The 19029-nt window shown below is 39.6% G+C and overlaps 1 protein-coding gene and 1 non-coding gene across 3 annotated transcripts in view; both read left to right on the top strand.

The window, feature by feature from the left end:
* Positions 1-19029, top strand: part of ANKRD13D (ankyrin repeat domain 13D) — an 860392-nt gene that overhangs the window by 785675 nt on the left and 55688 nt on the right. For both annotated transcript variants that reach the window (XM_044084174.1, XM_044084175.1), the window contains one exon: positions 6806-6885. In XM_044084174.1, coding sequence (XP_043940109.1) covers positions 6806-6885 — 80 coding nt within the window. The remainder of the gene's footprint in view (positions 1-6805; positions 6886-19029) is intronic.
* On the top strand, positions 4369-4501 carry LOC122812557. Its single transcript, XR_006366525.1, has one exon. It is a non-coding gene; the product is annotated as a small nucleolar RNA SNORA3/SNORA45 family (small nucleolar RNA).

The raw sequence follows: 19029 nt of genomic DNA on the forward strand, positions 1-19029 counted from the left end.
CATGAACTTTCACCGTGACAACAGAAATGGAGGCCTTTTTTACAAAAACAGTCTATCACCTCCCTCCCTCTTCCTATCACAAAATTATAAGTACACACTCACTCACACCTCTTGTACATAAAGTGCTTAACTGTTGCCATTAAGTAATCGCTCTCTAAAGTATGAAGTAAAAGAACACACGCACACCCTACCTCTTGCACATAAAGTCCTTAACTGCTGCCATTAAGTAAAGCTGCTGCCATAGTGCCATTAAGTAATCGCTCTCTAAAGTATGAAGTAAAAGAACTGCTGCCACACACTGCTCTTGTACATAAAGTGCTTAATAGAAGTAAAAGTGAGTCCTGCAGACTGCTGCCATTAAGCAAAGTAAACACACACACACACACACACGCACACACACACACACTCTAAAGATTGCTTAACAGAACTGCTGCTGGTAAGCAAAGTAATTTCATACACTCACGTTTGTTTCTCTTGCACAAAGTGCTTTAAAAGAACTGCTGCCATTAAGTAAAGTACGAGTCCTGCAGACTGCTGCCATTAAGCAAAATAAACGGGCATACATTCTCTAAAGACTGCTGCCATTAAGCAAAATAAATGGGCACACATTCTCTAAAGACTGCTGCCATTAAGCAAAATAAATGGGCACACATTCTCTAAAGACTGCTGCCATTAAGCAAAATAAATGGGCACACATTCTCTAAAGATTAAGCAAAATAAACGGGCACACATTCTCTAAAGACTGCTGCCATTAAGCAAAATAAATGGGCACACATTCTCTAAAGACTGCTGCCATTAAGTAATTGCTAGTAAAACAACAAATCCAACACCGAAAAACACACAAGCAAAGCTTGTTGCAATAAACTTGTTGTTTTTTGGTGTTGGATTTGTTGTTTTATTAGTACCCCTGAACCTCCTCTGGTCACCACCGTATGATGGCTTTTCATCTATTAAGTAATCGCTGTCAGTCTCTACAAAGTAAACACACACATTCTCTAAAGATTGAGTTCTGCAGACTGCTGCTGTTAAGCAAGATCAGTTTCTCTTGTACATAAAGTGCTTAACAGAAATAAAAGAACTGCTGCCATTAAGTAAAGTTAGAATCCTGAAGACTGCTGCTGTTCAGCAAAACAATCCCTCTCAAATGCTGCCGTTAAGTAAAAGTAAAGTAATTCACATTCTCACACACTCTAAAGACTGTTGCTATTAATCTCTCTCTACACACCTCTCAAAAGTAAAAGAACTACTGCTGTAACCGTTACGTAATCGCTAAGTCAGACTGCAGCCGTTAAGCAAAGTAATCTCTCTTGATTAGTTTCTCTTGTATATAAAGTGCTTAACAGCCGAATTCAAAGACTATTTAAAAAAATACATGTAAAAGTAATCTAGTTAATCTTGACTCTTGCTTGTATAAGCCTTATAAATGCAGCAACAAACTTTTGCCTTCCCTGGAGGGAGGAGAAGATGGGTCCACAAGTTAAATTAAAATTAAAGTAATAAATGGCTCGACATTCTGACAGGATGTCTGTGAAGCTGATGTCATCATGCACGCCCTGCACGTGATGACATCTTGAATAAATTTGCCCCCCCCCCAAAAAAAAAAAAAACTTTAAAAAAACCCGGGAAATTCAGAAATTAAAGGGGCCACTCAGGAATTCGTGGCACCCCAATATTTTGCCCTCAAACCGGTATTTACCGAGTAATTCGGTATGGTTGAGAGGTATGGTTGTTGTGCACAGACAAACATCAACTTTTCTTTGAGTAATCCTATGTATTAAACATTGACACTCTGCTTGTTCTTACCCCTCATCATTTCTGTAGGGCTATGAAGAACTTGATGTGCATGGGTCCATGTCAACTTACTAGAATCAATAAAATAAAAGTCATAATACTGAATGTACAATGTTAAATGTCAAAATGCTGAAATGTTAAAACGTTGAACTCAAAATCTCTACTCCCCTACATATGTAGAGAGCTGGACTTGCCCGCTTCTCAGGACCCATGCTATCACTCATTTCTAAGTTCCAGTAACAACAAAGTGATACTGTTTGTTGACTTGCTGTGTACTTGCACAGGGTATGTATGTAGTACATATAGGCTGTGAGAAGGTATTTTGAGTTGAACATAGTAAAGTTTTAGCATTTTGACTTTTCATGATTTTGCATTCAGTATTATGACTTTTAATATACCACTATTCGATAAGTTGTGACGAACCTGAAGTACACGTAGTAATCGAGTTCAGGTTAGGCATTGTTCTCTGTTTTGCTCAAATGATCTGGGCAAATGAAAACCATTTTTTGGCAGGTAGAGGAATAAAACCCCATGGTGCATTTTGACTTAACGAATGGTACATTTTCTGGATTAAAAACAGAATCTTGTAATGGTTTTACTTTGTAAGAGGAACATTTTCTTTGTACCCCAGCATTGTTTCCCACTGCTGTAGACTTGTTAAAGCCACAGTACTTTCTATCAAAGGTTAGTTTGCTACATTGGAACTATTTGCGGTAAATAATGTACAAGATGGGGATACCAATGCAATATACAGAGATGGGGAACAATATATACAAGTACAAGGACAAGACTGAAAGACTAACATCAGCAATAGCAACCAGGACAGAGATGAGGCAGGAGTGCCCCCTCTCCCCTTTATTACTTGCATTATATCTAGAACTGCTGGTACTGAAACTAAGAAAAGCAGAAGTAAGCGGGTGGGGATGGGGTGTAGAAAGAAAATAATGTAGATTATGAAACTGAAGAAAGATATTCCAAAATTATTTAAATTGTTAAGACAATTTACACAAATATCAAGTTACAAGAAAAATGAGGAGAAAACAAAGGCAATATGTGTCAACTTTGTCTCTATGCAAAACCTAGTCCTAGAATACACATATCTATGAGGTTATAAGAAGCTAAGATACTTAGGAGTATGGTTAAGTAATAAAGTGAATGAATCGCCCAAGAAAACATGGGCAGCATGAAAAACAAGATATTTTGTATGATTAAAAGATTGAAGATATTAAGAATAGACATTGAACAAAGGAAACAGGTTATAAAGATATATATATATATATATATATATATATATATATATATATATATATATATATATATAGCTCCCCCTAGTCTTATATGTGGCACAATCACTTGTCTATAATTCTGAGAAAAAATATTGGGAACAACCAAGAAAAGAAGTAATTAAATATGTATGGGACAATAAAAAATGTAGACTGGATTGGATAAAGATAATACAACCAGTTGTGGGGGGGGGGGGGGGTAGCAGTCCCACATCTGAAAGAATACTATATAGCAAAACAAATCAGATTAGGCTACTGCCTTCAGAGTAAGGAATATAACTACAAATGGAAAAAGGTGGTATTGGGACAAGAAAGGGAAAATCAAACAGCTTAAAAATAAATATATGGAGGCATGCAATAGCAACGCAAAGCAACTATATGTATGTGTGTGTGTGTATATATATCAGATATGGAACAAGCTGGCAGAACTGGTACACAGAAGAGAGATGCTATAATGGAAATTTGAGCTGCTCCTGACAGGAGTAGTGAAGAAAAGAAAGTGGATAGATATAAAGAAAAACAGTGTGAAAGAGTCGGGAAGATTTATTACTGGAACAGCTAAGAAAGGATGGTAAGATAATGTATTGGGAGGAATGTAGAAAGGTGTATTAAGCAGAAGAAAGAGAAATGCTTATATATAGGGGATTGTGTACAGTATAACTGCGGTTGTGGTGCTGCGGTAGCGTTGTCGCCTCACAGTAAGACATTGTCCTGTTCGATTCTCAGCTAGAGCGTCTTCTGTGTGGAGACATGCGTGAATGGGCGTAACTTCGTTGAAGGTTGTGCATCAGGGACGGCAACTCGGCACGTAAAAATCTACTGCCAATCATTATCGGACCGGAGTTCCGCTGTGGCGACCCCTAACCGGGAAAAGCCGAAAGACACAACATTAGGAAATTATGATGCAGAGATAAAAAGAAAGCGACAGAAGATGCCTGACATTAGGTTATTGATTGAGGCAAGAATGACACAGGCAACCAATAAAAGATTAATAAGCAAATTGTATAAGGCCTTAGTAAAAGACATGTGGAACGTTAAAGTAAGGCAAATCCCATGGTGACAAGAACAAATAGAGATATTGCTAAGAAAAAGGGGAAAAATATATAGGGTGCCGAAATTGCAACAACATTGAAGAAATTCAGAATTTTTGCACAGAAATGCCTGCATAAGTGTTTTTATAATCTGAAATGGTTACATGAGATGTTTCCAAGGGTAAGTAACCAATGCTGGAGGTGTGAAAGAAATGAGGTGGGAGACTGGAAACATGTTTTGAGGATGTCATAAACTAGAAAAATATGAGGTTAGAGTCACACCTTGGCACTTGGTGATGTTAGCCTGGTGTGCTACAGCTACTCGGATAGTGAAGTCTGAGCCTATTCACTGACTGAATCTTTGTGGTGCAGCCAGTCTCCAGCTCAGATACATTTTTAGTTGAAATGCAGGCTGTCACCAGGGCTGAGAAGGGTCTGTTCATGCATTTATTTGTGTATTAATGCATGTATGTGTTTGTGCACAGCCCGGCTTTTCCCGGTTAGGGGTCGCCACAGCGGAACTCCGGTCCGTTAATAATTGGCAGATAGATTTTTACATGGCGAGTTGCCAGCCCTGACGCACAACCTTCAACAAAGGTACGCCCATTCACGCATGTCTCCATGCAGAAGACGCTCTAGCTAAGAATCGAACCAGACAGCGTCTTATTGTGAGGTGACAACGTTACCGCAGCACCACCACCGCAGCTCAGTCAACAAATGTAATAAAGGCCTGTTTTCATGGGAGGCCTGGGGAGAATCTGCAGTATATTCAGTACAGTAAAAATCTTTAGTTATCCAAAATCATCATTGGGCAGAATGTAGTTAAACCTACATTTAAATGTCTGCTATTCACAATTTCTTATTGCTTAATCATAAATATTGCATTGTTTTAATGCAGGGGTGTGTTTGAGAGGCTTGAAGGTTCTTTAGATATCTTCTAGGAAGGCAAATGGTGGGTAGGTTTCATGAGGTATCCTGCTTGTCATGGGATTAATAAGAGTCAGCTAAATGAAGCTGTGGGGCATGTTTCTCACACATGACAAAGGGTAGGGGGGCATTGAGAGGTGTGTCACAGAATCTGCCTGACTCCCTTCTGGAAGTGTTTCTATGTTTATGTATGGGCAAAATTCTCTGGGGTGGTAAGTGTCCATAATTTTTTCACTTTCCGTTGGGTGCTGTCCACAGTAAATGGCTATCCTTGATGGCCTGGGTATAAAATCAGTTAATCATTGGTACTGGCATCTCAACACACTTAATTCTCTGGTTTTGGTTCCTCCAGTTTGCGTGCATGCGTGTGTTTGTGGAGGTAGTAGCAGGTTACACTGTATGCACCTGAGAACAGCTTGCTGAAGTATTGCTGTGGCATTCATTTGGTCGCATATAGATGTATAAAGTATGCACAGTAAAATTGGCTGTAATTCGTTATCACATTTGTGTGTGTGCGGGTGGTGGGCAATAGGTTGCAGTAATAGTGGCCTTAAACACCTTGAATTGTGATTTGAATCAGAGGTAAGTACTTGTCATATGTGATTATACAAAGCTATTGCTTATTGCGGCAGATATTTGTTACAGTAACTATTACTTTCTGTGGGGTGGTTTGGTATAATTAAGGTCTTTGCCTCATAGACAGAAGGTATAGGGTTTGATTCTGACTTGGGGTTATTTTCACTCATGCCTAGGGCCAATTTTAGTGTGTCCAATCCACCTACAGCATGTCTTTGGGATGTGGGAGGAAACTGGAGCACCCAGAGGAAACCCACGCGACCACAGGGAGGACATGCAGACTCCACACAGAAGGCACCCCAGCTGAGGATCGAACCGGAGAACCTCTTGCTGTGAGGCGGCAACACTAACCGCTGCACCACCGTGGCCACCCTATTAGCCATTCTGCTACTACTGTGCTCCAAATGATAATAATAAAGATGTGGAAAATGCAATTAAAGTCATGAGCAAAGTGAGAGAGCTAGAAAGGAATGCAATGAAAAACATGCCTAGTCGATTGCATAGGAGGAAATGGGCTAAGTGGGAAACTATCTTATAGGAACAGAATGTTGGAAGGGAAGTAGATCAAGAAGGTGAATGAGAGCTCAGTGAAATATCACGGGTAATAGAAACGCTGGAAGAAGCTGAAAATAGGAAGGGAAAAGCAACAAAGATGAAAAAAGTAAAATAGTAAATGCATACTCTGGTATTAGGTTTGCCCTGATGTTAACGATGTTAAAGAAGAAAATATTGATTAAATAATGGGTCATCCGCCAGAGAATAATGTACACCATGCATGAGGATTACACAGGGTGTGATGTTGAAGTGAATTAATAAAAAGTTATTTGACAAAAAAAAATAAATAATTTGCAGGTTTTAGGATAGGGTTTGCCACTGAGCTTCTACAGAGACAGTAATGCAAATTTAAATGTAAGTAGTAACCTCATTATTACTGCGGTTCACTTACTGTTTTAGTGTCTTGCCACAATGGGGTACAGCAGTGGTTTGAATTGAAAATTTGCGTTGATTTTTCCTACATCTCCTGTGTACCACTGAGGTAGGGCGTGGTAGCGAATCATCGAAAGTATGATTGACTTTGGGGAAGGAAGGAAGGAGAAGAAAAAAGTCATTATTCAAGAAAGCAAATCTGCATGCCTTTGTGTTTGTTACAGTCCAACGCAGACCTGACTCCATGTGCTAACTTTTGTTTCCTTTCAGGTAACAATCTGGGAAGCACTGACTAACAGTAAGCCAGGGTCAAACCCACCACTTTACGATGAAGATTCACAGTTGGAACGGTAAGTGGAGGCATAGAAACAAATAAGTAGGACAACTCAGAATTCAGAACAGAATTGACATTCCTTTGTCTCCAAACATTAATGTTTTGTATGAGAGAAAGAATGTGTCAGCATTTCAAATATGTGCAGTATGTACCTGCAGAATCGGGTGCTCAAAAGGAGGTAGAAGACTGTCTAATATTTCTATGCATTTATAGGTTATTTTATGGCCTTTAAAAAGCTTGCTGACAGACATCCTATGTCAGACGTCACAATCTACCTATATAGTCAGTCATCTAACCATTCTGAAAAGGTGTGGAGAGACTGAGAGGTTTTATGTGAGATGGAAGTTTATTTTAAAAATGAGAGATGTAGTAGCTGATTAACCTACCATGTCTGCTACTGTTTTAGTGAAGATTCAAAGATTATTTATTTTCATTTGTTAACTGGGAGAATACGTAGCAGGAAACAAAATGTTACTAGAGTCCCAGGGAGAAAGTCTCCTGCAAAATCTTTTTAGAGCATTCAATAGGCTAATAATAAATGATGAACACTGCAAACAGAATTAAGTAAGAAATAAAATATAAAAAAAATGGAGGTAGCTGTTTTAGAAAGGATAGTACAGAACAGTCCCTAATTACAGATACATATTACCAGTAATAAGTGATAAAACATTTCAGATCATGCTGGTTGTAGTGTTGGCAGTAATATATTTGGCAGTTTGACCTTGTTTGTAAAGTTGTTAGGCTGTAAACATTTGATTGGATATAATAGCTGATATGGTTAGTAGCAGAAATACAGTAGTTAACGTCTGACAGCAGGTGAATGAGAGTAATTACGGAAGCATGAGAGGCTAAGGGAATCTTGAAAGGGAGAATATTCAAGGCATCCAGCAAAAGCACATTTGCAATTCCAGTTCTTCTGAGGCTGATTTTTTTTTTTAGTTTATTCTTAAATGGTTTAACATCACAGATCAGATGTAACTCAGGTTATAGGTGAGCTGAGCCGAATGCAAAACTTTCCTACATGCATTGAGTAGCAATTTGTATTTTTTTTTTTTGCTGAAAAGTCATAAAGTACAGATGATCTAAGATCTCTGGGGATGGTATGCCAAGTAAGACTGTTGGATAGGGAGGTGGTAATCAGAGATATAGTGAATTCTGTTGACAGATTTTAACTGAATCAGAGCCAAATAGCTAGTAAATTCCAGCCAAAGAAACTTTCTGTGAGAGACTCTGACAACTGCGACCATATTGCCTGGCAGCAAAGTGTGGTATTCTTTTGTAGGCTTGCTTGAGCTAAGAAGGTGCACAGCACATTTTAAGGAAGTACACAGAAGCAGTTGTGATGTGGGGTACCCTTTGCAAGTCGAAGGACAGTAACTGACTCCACTATTAGCTATGACAGTTTGAGATGGCCCTGTTCTGTATTTGAGATATTGTTCTCTGTCTGCATGTTAGCTGTTGAACCATTTAATAACCATTTAACAATAATGGAGATAATCTGAAGTGAAGAAAGGACGCTGAGAAGTTTAGTATGACAGAAAAGCTTTTGGCAAGTCTACATGGAATGCAACAACATATTGGCTACTGCTAACATTGTTGTGGATGTAACAAGTTTTGTAATGAAGGACCTTTTTTAGGACCATGCTCTGGTGCGAAGCAATATTATGGATTTGATCTTGTATCTGTCCAGACAAATTGTAGGAGTTAACTTATGGAGTTTTCCAGTATTTAGAAAACTATGGTAAGAGTGCATCAAGATGATTGAAGGCTACTCAGAATCCACCTTTATGCAGGGTTGCATCCAGGGCCTGTTTCTAGAGGGCAAGGAACTATCCCCACTTGTTAGATCAGTTGATATATGATGGACATTGGAAAATCAATAGAATTAACTCTGTTCTTTAGTAACTGTTGGGGAAATTATTTGTGGTGGGTGGCACAGATTAAAGTTTTTATGAGTAACTGTATGGTAAAGATTACACAGTTGTAACAAGGAGGAGTCATGTCTGTGCATGATAGCATGTCAGGTGAAATGTAATATACTGTGTCATGAAGGCAACATACAGCTTGGTTCTTACCTAATGACCTGTAACATGAGGAAAGAGGAGGAGGGGGTTATTATTATGACTTGGCAAGAAGAGTTGAGTTGTATCATTCTAGAACCTCTTAGAATTAGTGGCACAAACTGTATGTTGGTTAATAAAGTAGCAGGCCTTTTGAACATAAAATGATAGCATCCTTATCTTACCTTTGTACACGTAATGTGCAAGCCAGTATAATTATCTTTCCTTGCTGTTCATCAAGAGTGAGAGCCTTGAATGGTGGGTACATTTGGCCCATAAAAGTCAGATTGCCTCTCATGGGATGATATAAAATCAAGAAAAGGATAGATCATTTTAGAGAGTCTGAGTAACTTGGACTTCACTTGAATCATCTTACTTCTGTATTTATCCCGTGAGTTTACCAGGGGCATAAAAGAAACAGAGTTATACTCGATGGTTTGCCAAATCAATAAGGTATGTGTGGGTCTATTATCTTCACTAGAGAGACTGTGTATCCTTTGAGTATACCAGCTGCACCAAAGACATTTCATATCAATGTGACAATTTGTTGAGATTTTAGTCTGTAATTGTAACAGGATGTATAATGAGAGTCTGTAAAGTGGCCCCCTGCTGTAATAGATGGAAGGAACAATTTTATTCCCAAAGGTGACTGTGCTGCATTTGCCCATATTTAGCATAAGGGCATTGTTTTCACACAAGGTGTAGGTTATGCCTAACCCATACTGAAGTACAAAAGTATTGAAAGGAAAAGGACTTTTGTGTCAAGTCTGCAGTCATCAGCAAACTTGGCCATCCAGAGATTGCTGATAATCATCTCCAGAGACGATTCTGACAAAGGAGAGGACTGAGTGTAAGAACTCTGTGGGGACTCTACTGGTTACCAACTAGTTTGGAGAACTGGCCAACATCCCTTACTATTTAGGTGCTTCTTGCGCACACACTGGCAGTTCAGAAGGTCATGTAAGAAGTAACACTCAGACCATAAAGTTTAATAATCATCTCTGTTTTGGGATGGTGCCGTGCACTTTATGAAGTTGACAGAAACTTCATGTAGTGACGGCCCCCTCATCAGTGTAGCTGTGAGTTTTTGCTAGAAGTTGACCTGGTCTAAAATGTATCATTCACCTTCACAAAACTATAGTGGTTTATGTTCCAAGCTATACATAGTCTCTATCCTTCTGAAATAAATCCATAAATATTCTTTCTATAATCCTGGAGATGATCCCTGGATGAGCGGTGATCCACCTGTATGAGAAAAGAGCTCTGTGGCCTGTTGCAGTGTGCCTGTGGAGAAGCATTTGTTAAATAAGATGTGCAGAGGGGATCTAAATGCATTGGTTAGTACTAGTGGAAGAAACATTCTCTAGGGCCAATGGAGCTGGTGATTTTCACCTTAAGCAATGTCATCTATTTGATTTCAAGTTGCCAAATGTAGGAGGTGAGAAAATTTGTACAAACTTTATTAATAAGGATAGTGCTGATATCTTGCAGATTGGTGCACCATTATCATCAAGGGCACTATAGTCTTTGGGATTACTCTCAATTTTTCTTATGTAATTATAAAAATATGTGTATTTAGCTTCTCACTGATAAATATATTATTTTGAAGCTGCCCCTCTTGTCATGGGTCTGTATTACAACTTTGAGCTTGTAGAAGTTCGAATGTTGTAATATCGAACCCAAAGTCTGAAATACAAAAATAGCGAAGCCACGGCACACCGATTTTTTTCCCCAGGGAAAAAAATCAGTGGGCTGTTTTCGGGGCTTTGCTATTTCCTCCACTGTGGTACGATCTCGGAGTTGGTATATTTAAGTAGGGGGGGTGTAGGGGGCGTGGCTGGCTAAGCCCCCCACATTAGTTTAAGTTTAAAGTGTACATATTTTTTTGTCTCGGAACAGTGATTTTTTTCCCTGGGAAAAAATTGCTGTTCTCTGTTTTCGTTGTTATTGGATTTCATACTTTATGGTTCGATATTACAACGTTCGAACTCCTGTGAGTTCAACGTTGTACTATAGACCCTCTTGTCATATTTGATTAATTACAATATCATCTCAAATTGTTTATAAGGACCTCTGTTATTTTGAGATGGTCACCTTTTGTGAAATTTCTGCAAGTGGCATTATTATGTACAAGGTTGAACTTCTTTTTTTTTTTTTTTTTTTTTTTTAAGAAAAGTAAAATTTTTTTAATTAAAAATATTTTCCACAGTGACATATAGTCATATCATTTTCTGCATTACCATACTCATGTAGTAGGCACAGTAAAATAAGATGCATATTAAAACGAATAATTTCTTTACCATACCTTCATCAATTTTTAAAATCTTTTTCTGACATTCCTGCATGCATCATGGCAAATTGTGAGTTAAGAGGGTGATGCTTTTCTGTCACTGTAATTCGTTATTTATTTATTTTAATAAAACACTTCTCAAACATTTTTTTTGAAGCCATGGCCCAGTAAATTTAGTGTAGTCCTGAATTATTCTGTATGCCAATCTCATGGGGATAAAGGTTAATTGAATTCTTTGTGATGTCAGCAGGGGAAAATGTATTTTCACAAAGAAAATTATAAAATACAGGGGCAGAGATCACAGAACAGGGAGAGAAAATGCATCACTGTGCAGTGGTTTGCACTATAATCTGACAACCGAGAGATGAAATACATTAATGTGGTCATTGTTTAGTTCCTTTTTTCATTCATTCATCATTAATCCGACATTTGATTTGTACATACTAAAATGGCTGTAGATGGTAGGCACTTGTGTGCAAGTTTGTTTGAGTACATTGGGGCAGGATGCAACAGGACTACACTGAAATACATGTCTGTGTGGGGGGTCTTGTAGTGGGGTGTCCTGTTTTCTGACAGCAACAGGCTGAAATTCATGACTGTGGTCATTATTTCTTCATGTATTCATTTTTTATCACAGTCAGACATTTGATGTGTACTCAGTCAGTAAAGTTGTTGTAATTGATGGACATGGAGGCAGTCTATGGATGAAATAGACTGAACTAGAACCATGTTCTCATTTAATCACAGTCGAGCAGTTTTTGATCTGTCTTGGCAGAGTTAGTGTGTTTGAGTGAGTATTCTACTTGAGTAAACCTAGAGGAAGTACTTTAAGTTATTATTACCTTACCTCATTGGTAAGATCAGACCATAAACAAATTTTCCTGGACATCCATATCCCGTCCCCACCCCCAGCCAAGGAAATCACTGTAAAGAATTTCTCAAAAGCCAACTTTGCACTTCTCAAGACTGAGGTGGAATCCTTCAAAGCCCCCGGGCCAGAGGATAATGCAGCCCAATCCGCAGAATCCTTTACAAATGCATTCTATGAGCACCTGCAGGAATGCATGGATTGTGCTATCCCAAATAAAACCAAGACTCACTCCTCCAAAAACAGGACACCAGTCTGGTGGACCCCGGCCATAAATAAGCTATACAACAGAAGGAGGAAGCTACTACATGACAGAGCAAAATCCCAAAAAGGGAAGGCATCTCTGATCAGTATTAGCAAGAAACTTCGATACCTCATAAAATCATCAAAGGCCAGTTTCGAAAGAAAAATTGCCCTAGACACTAAAGATAATCACAAGGCCTTCTTTAGTTATGTCAGGAACATAGGTAGAAACTCCCAGATATGCTCTGAATTGTTGCATAACGGTACAAAATATACCAAACCTGCAGACATAGCCAACATCCTGGCAGACAGATTCAGCGCAAACCCCCCCCCAAAGGAGCAAATGCCTATCCCAACTGATTGTAACCTCCCTGACATCACAGATGCACAGGTGAAAGCTGCCCTCTCCAAAGCAAAAAACACAGCATCTATGGGACTGGACGGTGTCTCAGGCTGTCTTACATGAGCTGCAAGAAGAACTGAACCCTCACATTAAGTCACTGTTCAAACTTAGCCTTACTACAGGATATGTACCCAAAGAATGGCGTACAGCTACAGTGGTCCCACTCCGCAAAGGTGGTGCCACTACAGACCCCGGGAACTATCACCCCATAAGCCTGACTAGTCTGGTCTGTAAAGCTATGGAGTGTGTTATCATGGAACTCATAAACAAAGACATTGGGAGCCTCCAGACACTGACCCTACCCAATTTGGCTTTGTTAAGGGCAGATCTTGCCTCTTAAACCTAGTTGATTTCTTTGAAACAGTTACCAAAGCCATAGATGAGGGCAAGGTAGTCCACACAGCCTACCTGGCCTCGCAAAAGCCTTCGACACAATACCCCACTCGGGCATCATAAATAAGCTTACCAGCTTAAATATCAACCCCTATATCACAAGATAGTTTGCAAACTGGCTCAGAGATAGAACCCACATGGTCAGAATCGCAGGTGCCATCTCCGAATCCAAACCAGTTACAAGTGGCGTCCCACAGGGCTCAGTTCTGGGACCTCTCGTTTGGTATATACTTCTCTGAGGTTCAGGCTAAGACGGGGGGATTATGGCTGACAAAGTTCGCAGATGACTGCAAACTGGGGGCAATAATCGAATCTCCAGCTGACACAAGCATCCTGCAATAGGGTCTCACAGAGACAGATGCTTGGTGCCAGAGCCACGGCCTCAAGCTAAATGCTAAAAAGTGCATAGTCATCCCCTTTGGGAAAAACAAGGTGCCTACAAATTACCACATAGGTGGTAATCCATTAAGTACGGAAGAAGTAATTAGAGATTTGGGGACCAACGTAGATAGTAATCTCTCCTTTGATAATCACATTGCCAAAGTGGTTAGAAAGACCTTCTATATAGCCCACCTTATCACGAAAGGGTTCGCATCTAGATCAAGAGAGGTCATTGTGCCCCTCTACTCGTCACTCATCAGGCCCATAATTGAATACAATGCCCCTTTTGGGATGTACCTTACCCGATACCTGCAGCAACTGGAGAGACCCCAAAAGTACCTCACCAAGAGGATCATGGGCTATAAACAGATGTCCTATGCAGCTCGACTAAAGAAACTCCAGCTGTACTCAGTTGCTTACTGCCTACTCAGAGGTGATCTATGCCTGACGTACAAAGCCATGTCAAACCCAGAATTAATGGACATGCTCCACCTCAAAAAATCCAAGTCCCTTAGAGCTACACGCTCCAGGGACCTAAACCTCAGCACAAAAATAAATAGGACATGCTGGAGAGACAGATTCATTTCCCAGAGACTCCCCTCACTCTGGAATAGAATCCCAATTCATGTTAGACATAGCCCCTTGCTGACCCTCTTCAAGCAAAATCTGGACGCATGGATGGGAAATCGCAAATTCACCCCTGGGATCTCTTCTGTGTCCCTGCTAGACAGAGGCACAGTAAACTAATCTTAAAAGGGTACCTTCTGTGACTCACTTTATAGAGGCACAGTAGGCTAATCTAATAGGGAGGCGGAAGCCAAATGCAATCTGGCTAGGCTTATAAATGCCCTAGGGCAGATAGCCTAGTATCTACCTATGAACTTATTATTATTATTTTTATTTAAAATATTTTTAGTTTTGCTTTTAAGTAAATGCAAGCCAATTTTATACTTTAAAACTCCCTACCACCCCAACACAAAGTTTAAGCCACTACAGTACCCCCCTGGTGGCAAGACAACAAAACAGTAAGTGAACCTCAGTAATAATGATGTTCGCATTTGCATTTACATTTGCTTTACTGTCTCTGTATAAGCTCAGTGGTATGCCCTACCCTAAGCTTGCAAACTAATTTTTTTTTGCCAAACAACTTTTTATTAATTAATTTCAGCATTGTAACCTGTGCATTCCCCATGCATGGTGCACATCATTCTGTGTCAGTTCGCTCATCATTTGTCAATATTTCCTTCTTTAACCCTCTTTAACATCAGGGCAAACCTAAGACCAGAGTGGAAATTTACTGTTTTACTTTTTTTATCGCTCCATTGCTTTTCCCCTCCTATTTGCACTCCGCTTCTATCTACCTGTCTCTCCTCCTTTTTATTTACAGCCTCTTCCAGTGCTTCTGTTACCCCTGATATTTCACTGTGTTGTCATTCAACTTCTTGTATACTTTCCTTCCAACATTCTATTCCTGTACAATAGTTTCCCCACTTAGCTCATTTCCTCCGCTGCAGTCGACTAGGGATGTTTCTCATTGCATCCCTTTCTAATGATGTCAGTTCACTTGTAACTTTAATTGCATTTTCAATCTTCGGTCCGTTTATTGTTTTTCACTTTTTTATTACATTTTTGGAACACAGTAGCAGCAGAATGGTTAGTACTCGAATATGTATCTCCCTTATTTCCTCTTCTATATAACTATTGTAAAACTCCACTTCCCACAATTCATTCTGGTTTCCCAGTATTTCCTTTATCAGTTTATAAGTGAATGCACTACAATTATTGTAGAATCTCAGTAATGACGTGAAATGACACTTGCGATGTATGAGTAAAATACCCAGACTTCATCCCATGAGTTGAGCTGCACTGTGTTATAATGGAACCTGTTTCAACCACTTCATATATCTGAAGTAAACTGTTTTTCCCAGGGTGGCTCTGACATGTATACTGAAGATGATGCCCAGTGTCAGAAGACTATTTATTATGTGCAGTATTCATATAAGACTGTAGCTATGCTGAAAGCTGACCATGCTATAATTTAGCCCTGCCAAATTCCATTTATCTTCATTCATTCAGTTGCTTATATAGTACACTTGCTTTGAAGTCACCAGCCACCATGGATGCCTTATATCTAACCACCAGGTTGCAGCCGTATGTTTTTAAACACTGTATGTGTTTAAAAACATACCTGTTGAAATCATGATGGACAATTCATATTTAAATTATGTAGCAAAGCATGATGATTTTGCCATTTGTACCTTGTCTTAAATAAGTACCCCACCTGGGATTTTCAGCCAGTTTTTATAACTTTCCCTCACCTGAAGTTCCATTTCTACTTTTTTTGCTACATCCAAATCCATAGTCTCCCTCCAAAAGGGTAGACAACTGCCCCCATTCAGTTTCTCTCTTTTTTTAAAAACTGCTGGTTTGGTAAAGCTGTCTGTTGATTCAGTCATTGTAGAAATACCTTGGAAATCTTTGTCCTGGTTCTCCCTTTCTGCTAGAAGTTATTTATAGTTGCTTTGTCTCTTTTCCTTTTTGATCCTCTTGGCAAAACCTCATTTGTAAAAATAGGTTTATAATTTGAAGACACTTCCAAAATTCTGTCCTGGAGATTGCATGCTGCTGTATAATACTCCTAAATAAATACAGCCCCACTATGTCGGAGATAATCAAATATAACCATTGCTCTACACCTGTAGTTATCCAGCTGAATACTGTTTAGCCTTGCACTTTGTATTTTCACAGAGAAAGCCAGTATCCGCATAACTTTTATGTGTCCCCCACTGTGGTACACATTCTTTTGCATTATGTCTTGATACATGCACCACTGAGCCACAAGTACCACTGTGTCGAGGGATTAAGTCCTGATTATTGTTCAGGTGACATTGGTTTTAATAGCAGCTTTAGAGTTTGAGATGCTGGAGTAGAAGAATGGGCAGACCCATCCTGAGGGAAATTGGACCATGTCATGCAGACTTCACATTAGATCCCCGCCAGTGTCTGGGGATGCTAAGGGAGTAGAGTCCACGGAGGTTGGAGGTATTGACAGAATCACCACAGAGATGGCACAATATGCTGTCACATCCTCAATGTACAGTCATCCAAGGAAGTCATGGATGGGTGTGAGAAGAGGAAGTTAGGACAAAAACAAGAAAAAAAGAGCACTTCTGACAGTAGTGTGATACTACACTAGGGTCCTTAATCTCCTCGCCTGCCCTGGACATGGGTCAGAGTTACCCTGGTGAAGGCTAAGATAGGGCCAATAGTACTTGTGAATGAAGAGAGGACCTGGGGTATGCTGATGGTCAGCTGGTGGAGCAAAAATAATAAAATAACACTGTACACACCACTGAACTCATTTTTAACACTTTGTAATACTTGTCTCATCAAAGTAACTTCCTTATCTTTCCTACCATGGAGATTTCTACACTTCATACCTCCTCTGAATCTGAATAAAAGAGTAGGTAACTCCATTTCCCTAAAGACTGGGCATATATATAACCCTCTTCTTACTGGGACTTAACTAACACTCTTTATGATATTCTAGGCCTCTATCCATTCTGTGTAGATTTTTGAGTACTGGTCTGTAGAGATGTGATCTTCAAATGGTTGCTGTAGGATAATACATGATTATATAGAATGAACATCATTTTGACTGCTGAAATCCTCTTATATGTTGGCACCCTTTCACAATTCCCTTTAGGGATATGTCACTGTAGTCTCCAGGTTTATATTGCAATCCCCGGTTTCTGTTACCTAGAAGGGAAGTAACTCTCTTCAGTGGGCAAGTAATGGACTTTTTTTGTTTACTCTAAGCCATGAAAGCCAAGTTCCTCGAACCACTCTGATAATGTAGACAGGATGGGAAATGACATCTCTGGGTCTGCTATTTTAACATTGGAATCATCCACATGAAATTTAATTCACTTTTTGTGTAGCCAACCATCACCTGCATCAGTTTCTGGAATTCTCTTACTGCTACTACAAGAAGCTCAGTCACTAACAGGAATAACAGTTGAAAATAAGTGGAATCCAAGATGGCTGTCCCTTTGTAAATCATATTCTTGCAAAAGTCTAATTTACCAAAACTGAGATTTTTGGGCCTATGATGCTGCCAGTCCAGCTAGCTGGAATTTTGTAAATAATTCTATGTCATTTGTGAATATTGCTATGATTTATACAGAACTGTATGCTATGTACTGAGCTTCAAGAATGTATCCACAGTGTACCCTACTGGAAAAGAACAGAAATGTATATAGACTATACACCTGTGCAAATGTATGTTTTAATAGTAGAAGCTGGAACATACAGAGTTAACTTGCAAAACTTCAAGAAAATAAATTCAAAAGTAAAGTGTTTTACAATTGCGTTATCTCTCAGTAAGCAAATACAATGTCTAGAGCTAGAGGTTTTTCTCTCGTCTTGAGACAAAAATAATTACTAGGTTTAAAATGTAAAAGTGTTTAATTGTTTTATGACTTCCAGTTCTGACCAAACATCTGGGAGATATGTATTTTTCACACAGAAATGTTGAAGGCAGGTGACAAAGAGTGATGTCATCCAGGCTAACCCAGCAGTAATATGTGATATTAACTTAAGAACTCTGTCAGATAGAAAGACTGGGTATTTTGTACCTTGTCTTGGACCTAGAAACATTCAGTCAGCACTTCTGCCTGTGTGTTGCTCTGTAAGTAAGATTTAGGCATAGTATCTCTTTTAGAGATAGATAGGAATTTGTAAGGGCCTTTATAGTAGCTGATAAGTAGGGGTTGGTTACAGTGATAGCTACCTTATAGCCTGGGCAGAAGTGGGCATAGCTAGTAAACCTGTACCAACCTTCCCCAGATGTGTGTGTGTGTGCGCGTGTGTGTGTGTGTGTGTGTGTGTGTGTGTGTGTGTGTGTGTGTGTGTATGTGAGTGTGAGTGTGAGTGTGAGTGTGAGTGTGAGTGTGAGTGTGAGTGTGAGTGTGAGTGTGAGTGTGAGTGTGAGTGTGAGTGTGAGTGTGAGTGAGTGTGAGTGTGTGAGTGTGTGTGAGTGAGTGTGTGAGTGTGTGAGTGTGTGAGTGTGTGAGTGTGTGAGTGTGTGTGTGTTTGTATATAAATCAAGTTTCAAAGTGTGTGTATGTCAGCTACGTGAGCAGGGACACAAAGCACTGGTTGGACAGAGAGGATGCTGGAGGTCTTGGCTTGACCCCTCAGCTGATATCTTAACCCTGTAGCTGTGCCAGTGGGGAGACTTATTGGGGATCTGGAGAAAGAGGGAGAAACCAGCCCCAGACTGACTGTGATCTCTGTGTGCTCTTAATGGAAATTGTACTTCACTGTGTGTGTACTTGTCATCCTCCCAATGTGTACATCCCTCACTGGTGCTAGTGGTGAGGATTGAGGCTCCTTGATTACTGGGCCAGTGCAGGGGCATCACAGGGCCCCTATAAACAGTCTATATTTCCTGAAGGTTGTCTAATGATGTTTCTGTCTTTTGTTAGCTGAGACCTGTCAGTTTCAACTGTTTGTAACTT

Source organism: Protopterus annectens, chromosome 9.part0 (genome assembly GCF_019279795.1).
Source record: "Protopterus annectens isolate FY-2018-M chromosome 9.part0, PAN1.0, whole genome shotgun sequence".
In the NCBI taxonomy this organism is placed as follows: Eukaryota; Metazoa; Chordata; order Ceratodontiformes; family Protopteridae; genus Protopterus; species Protopterus annectens.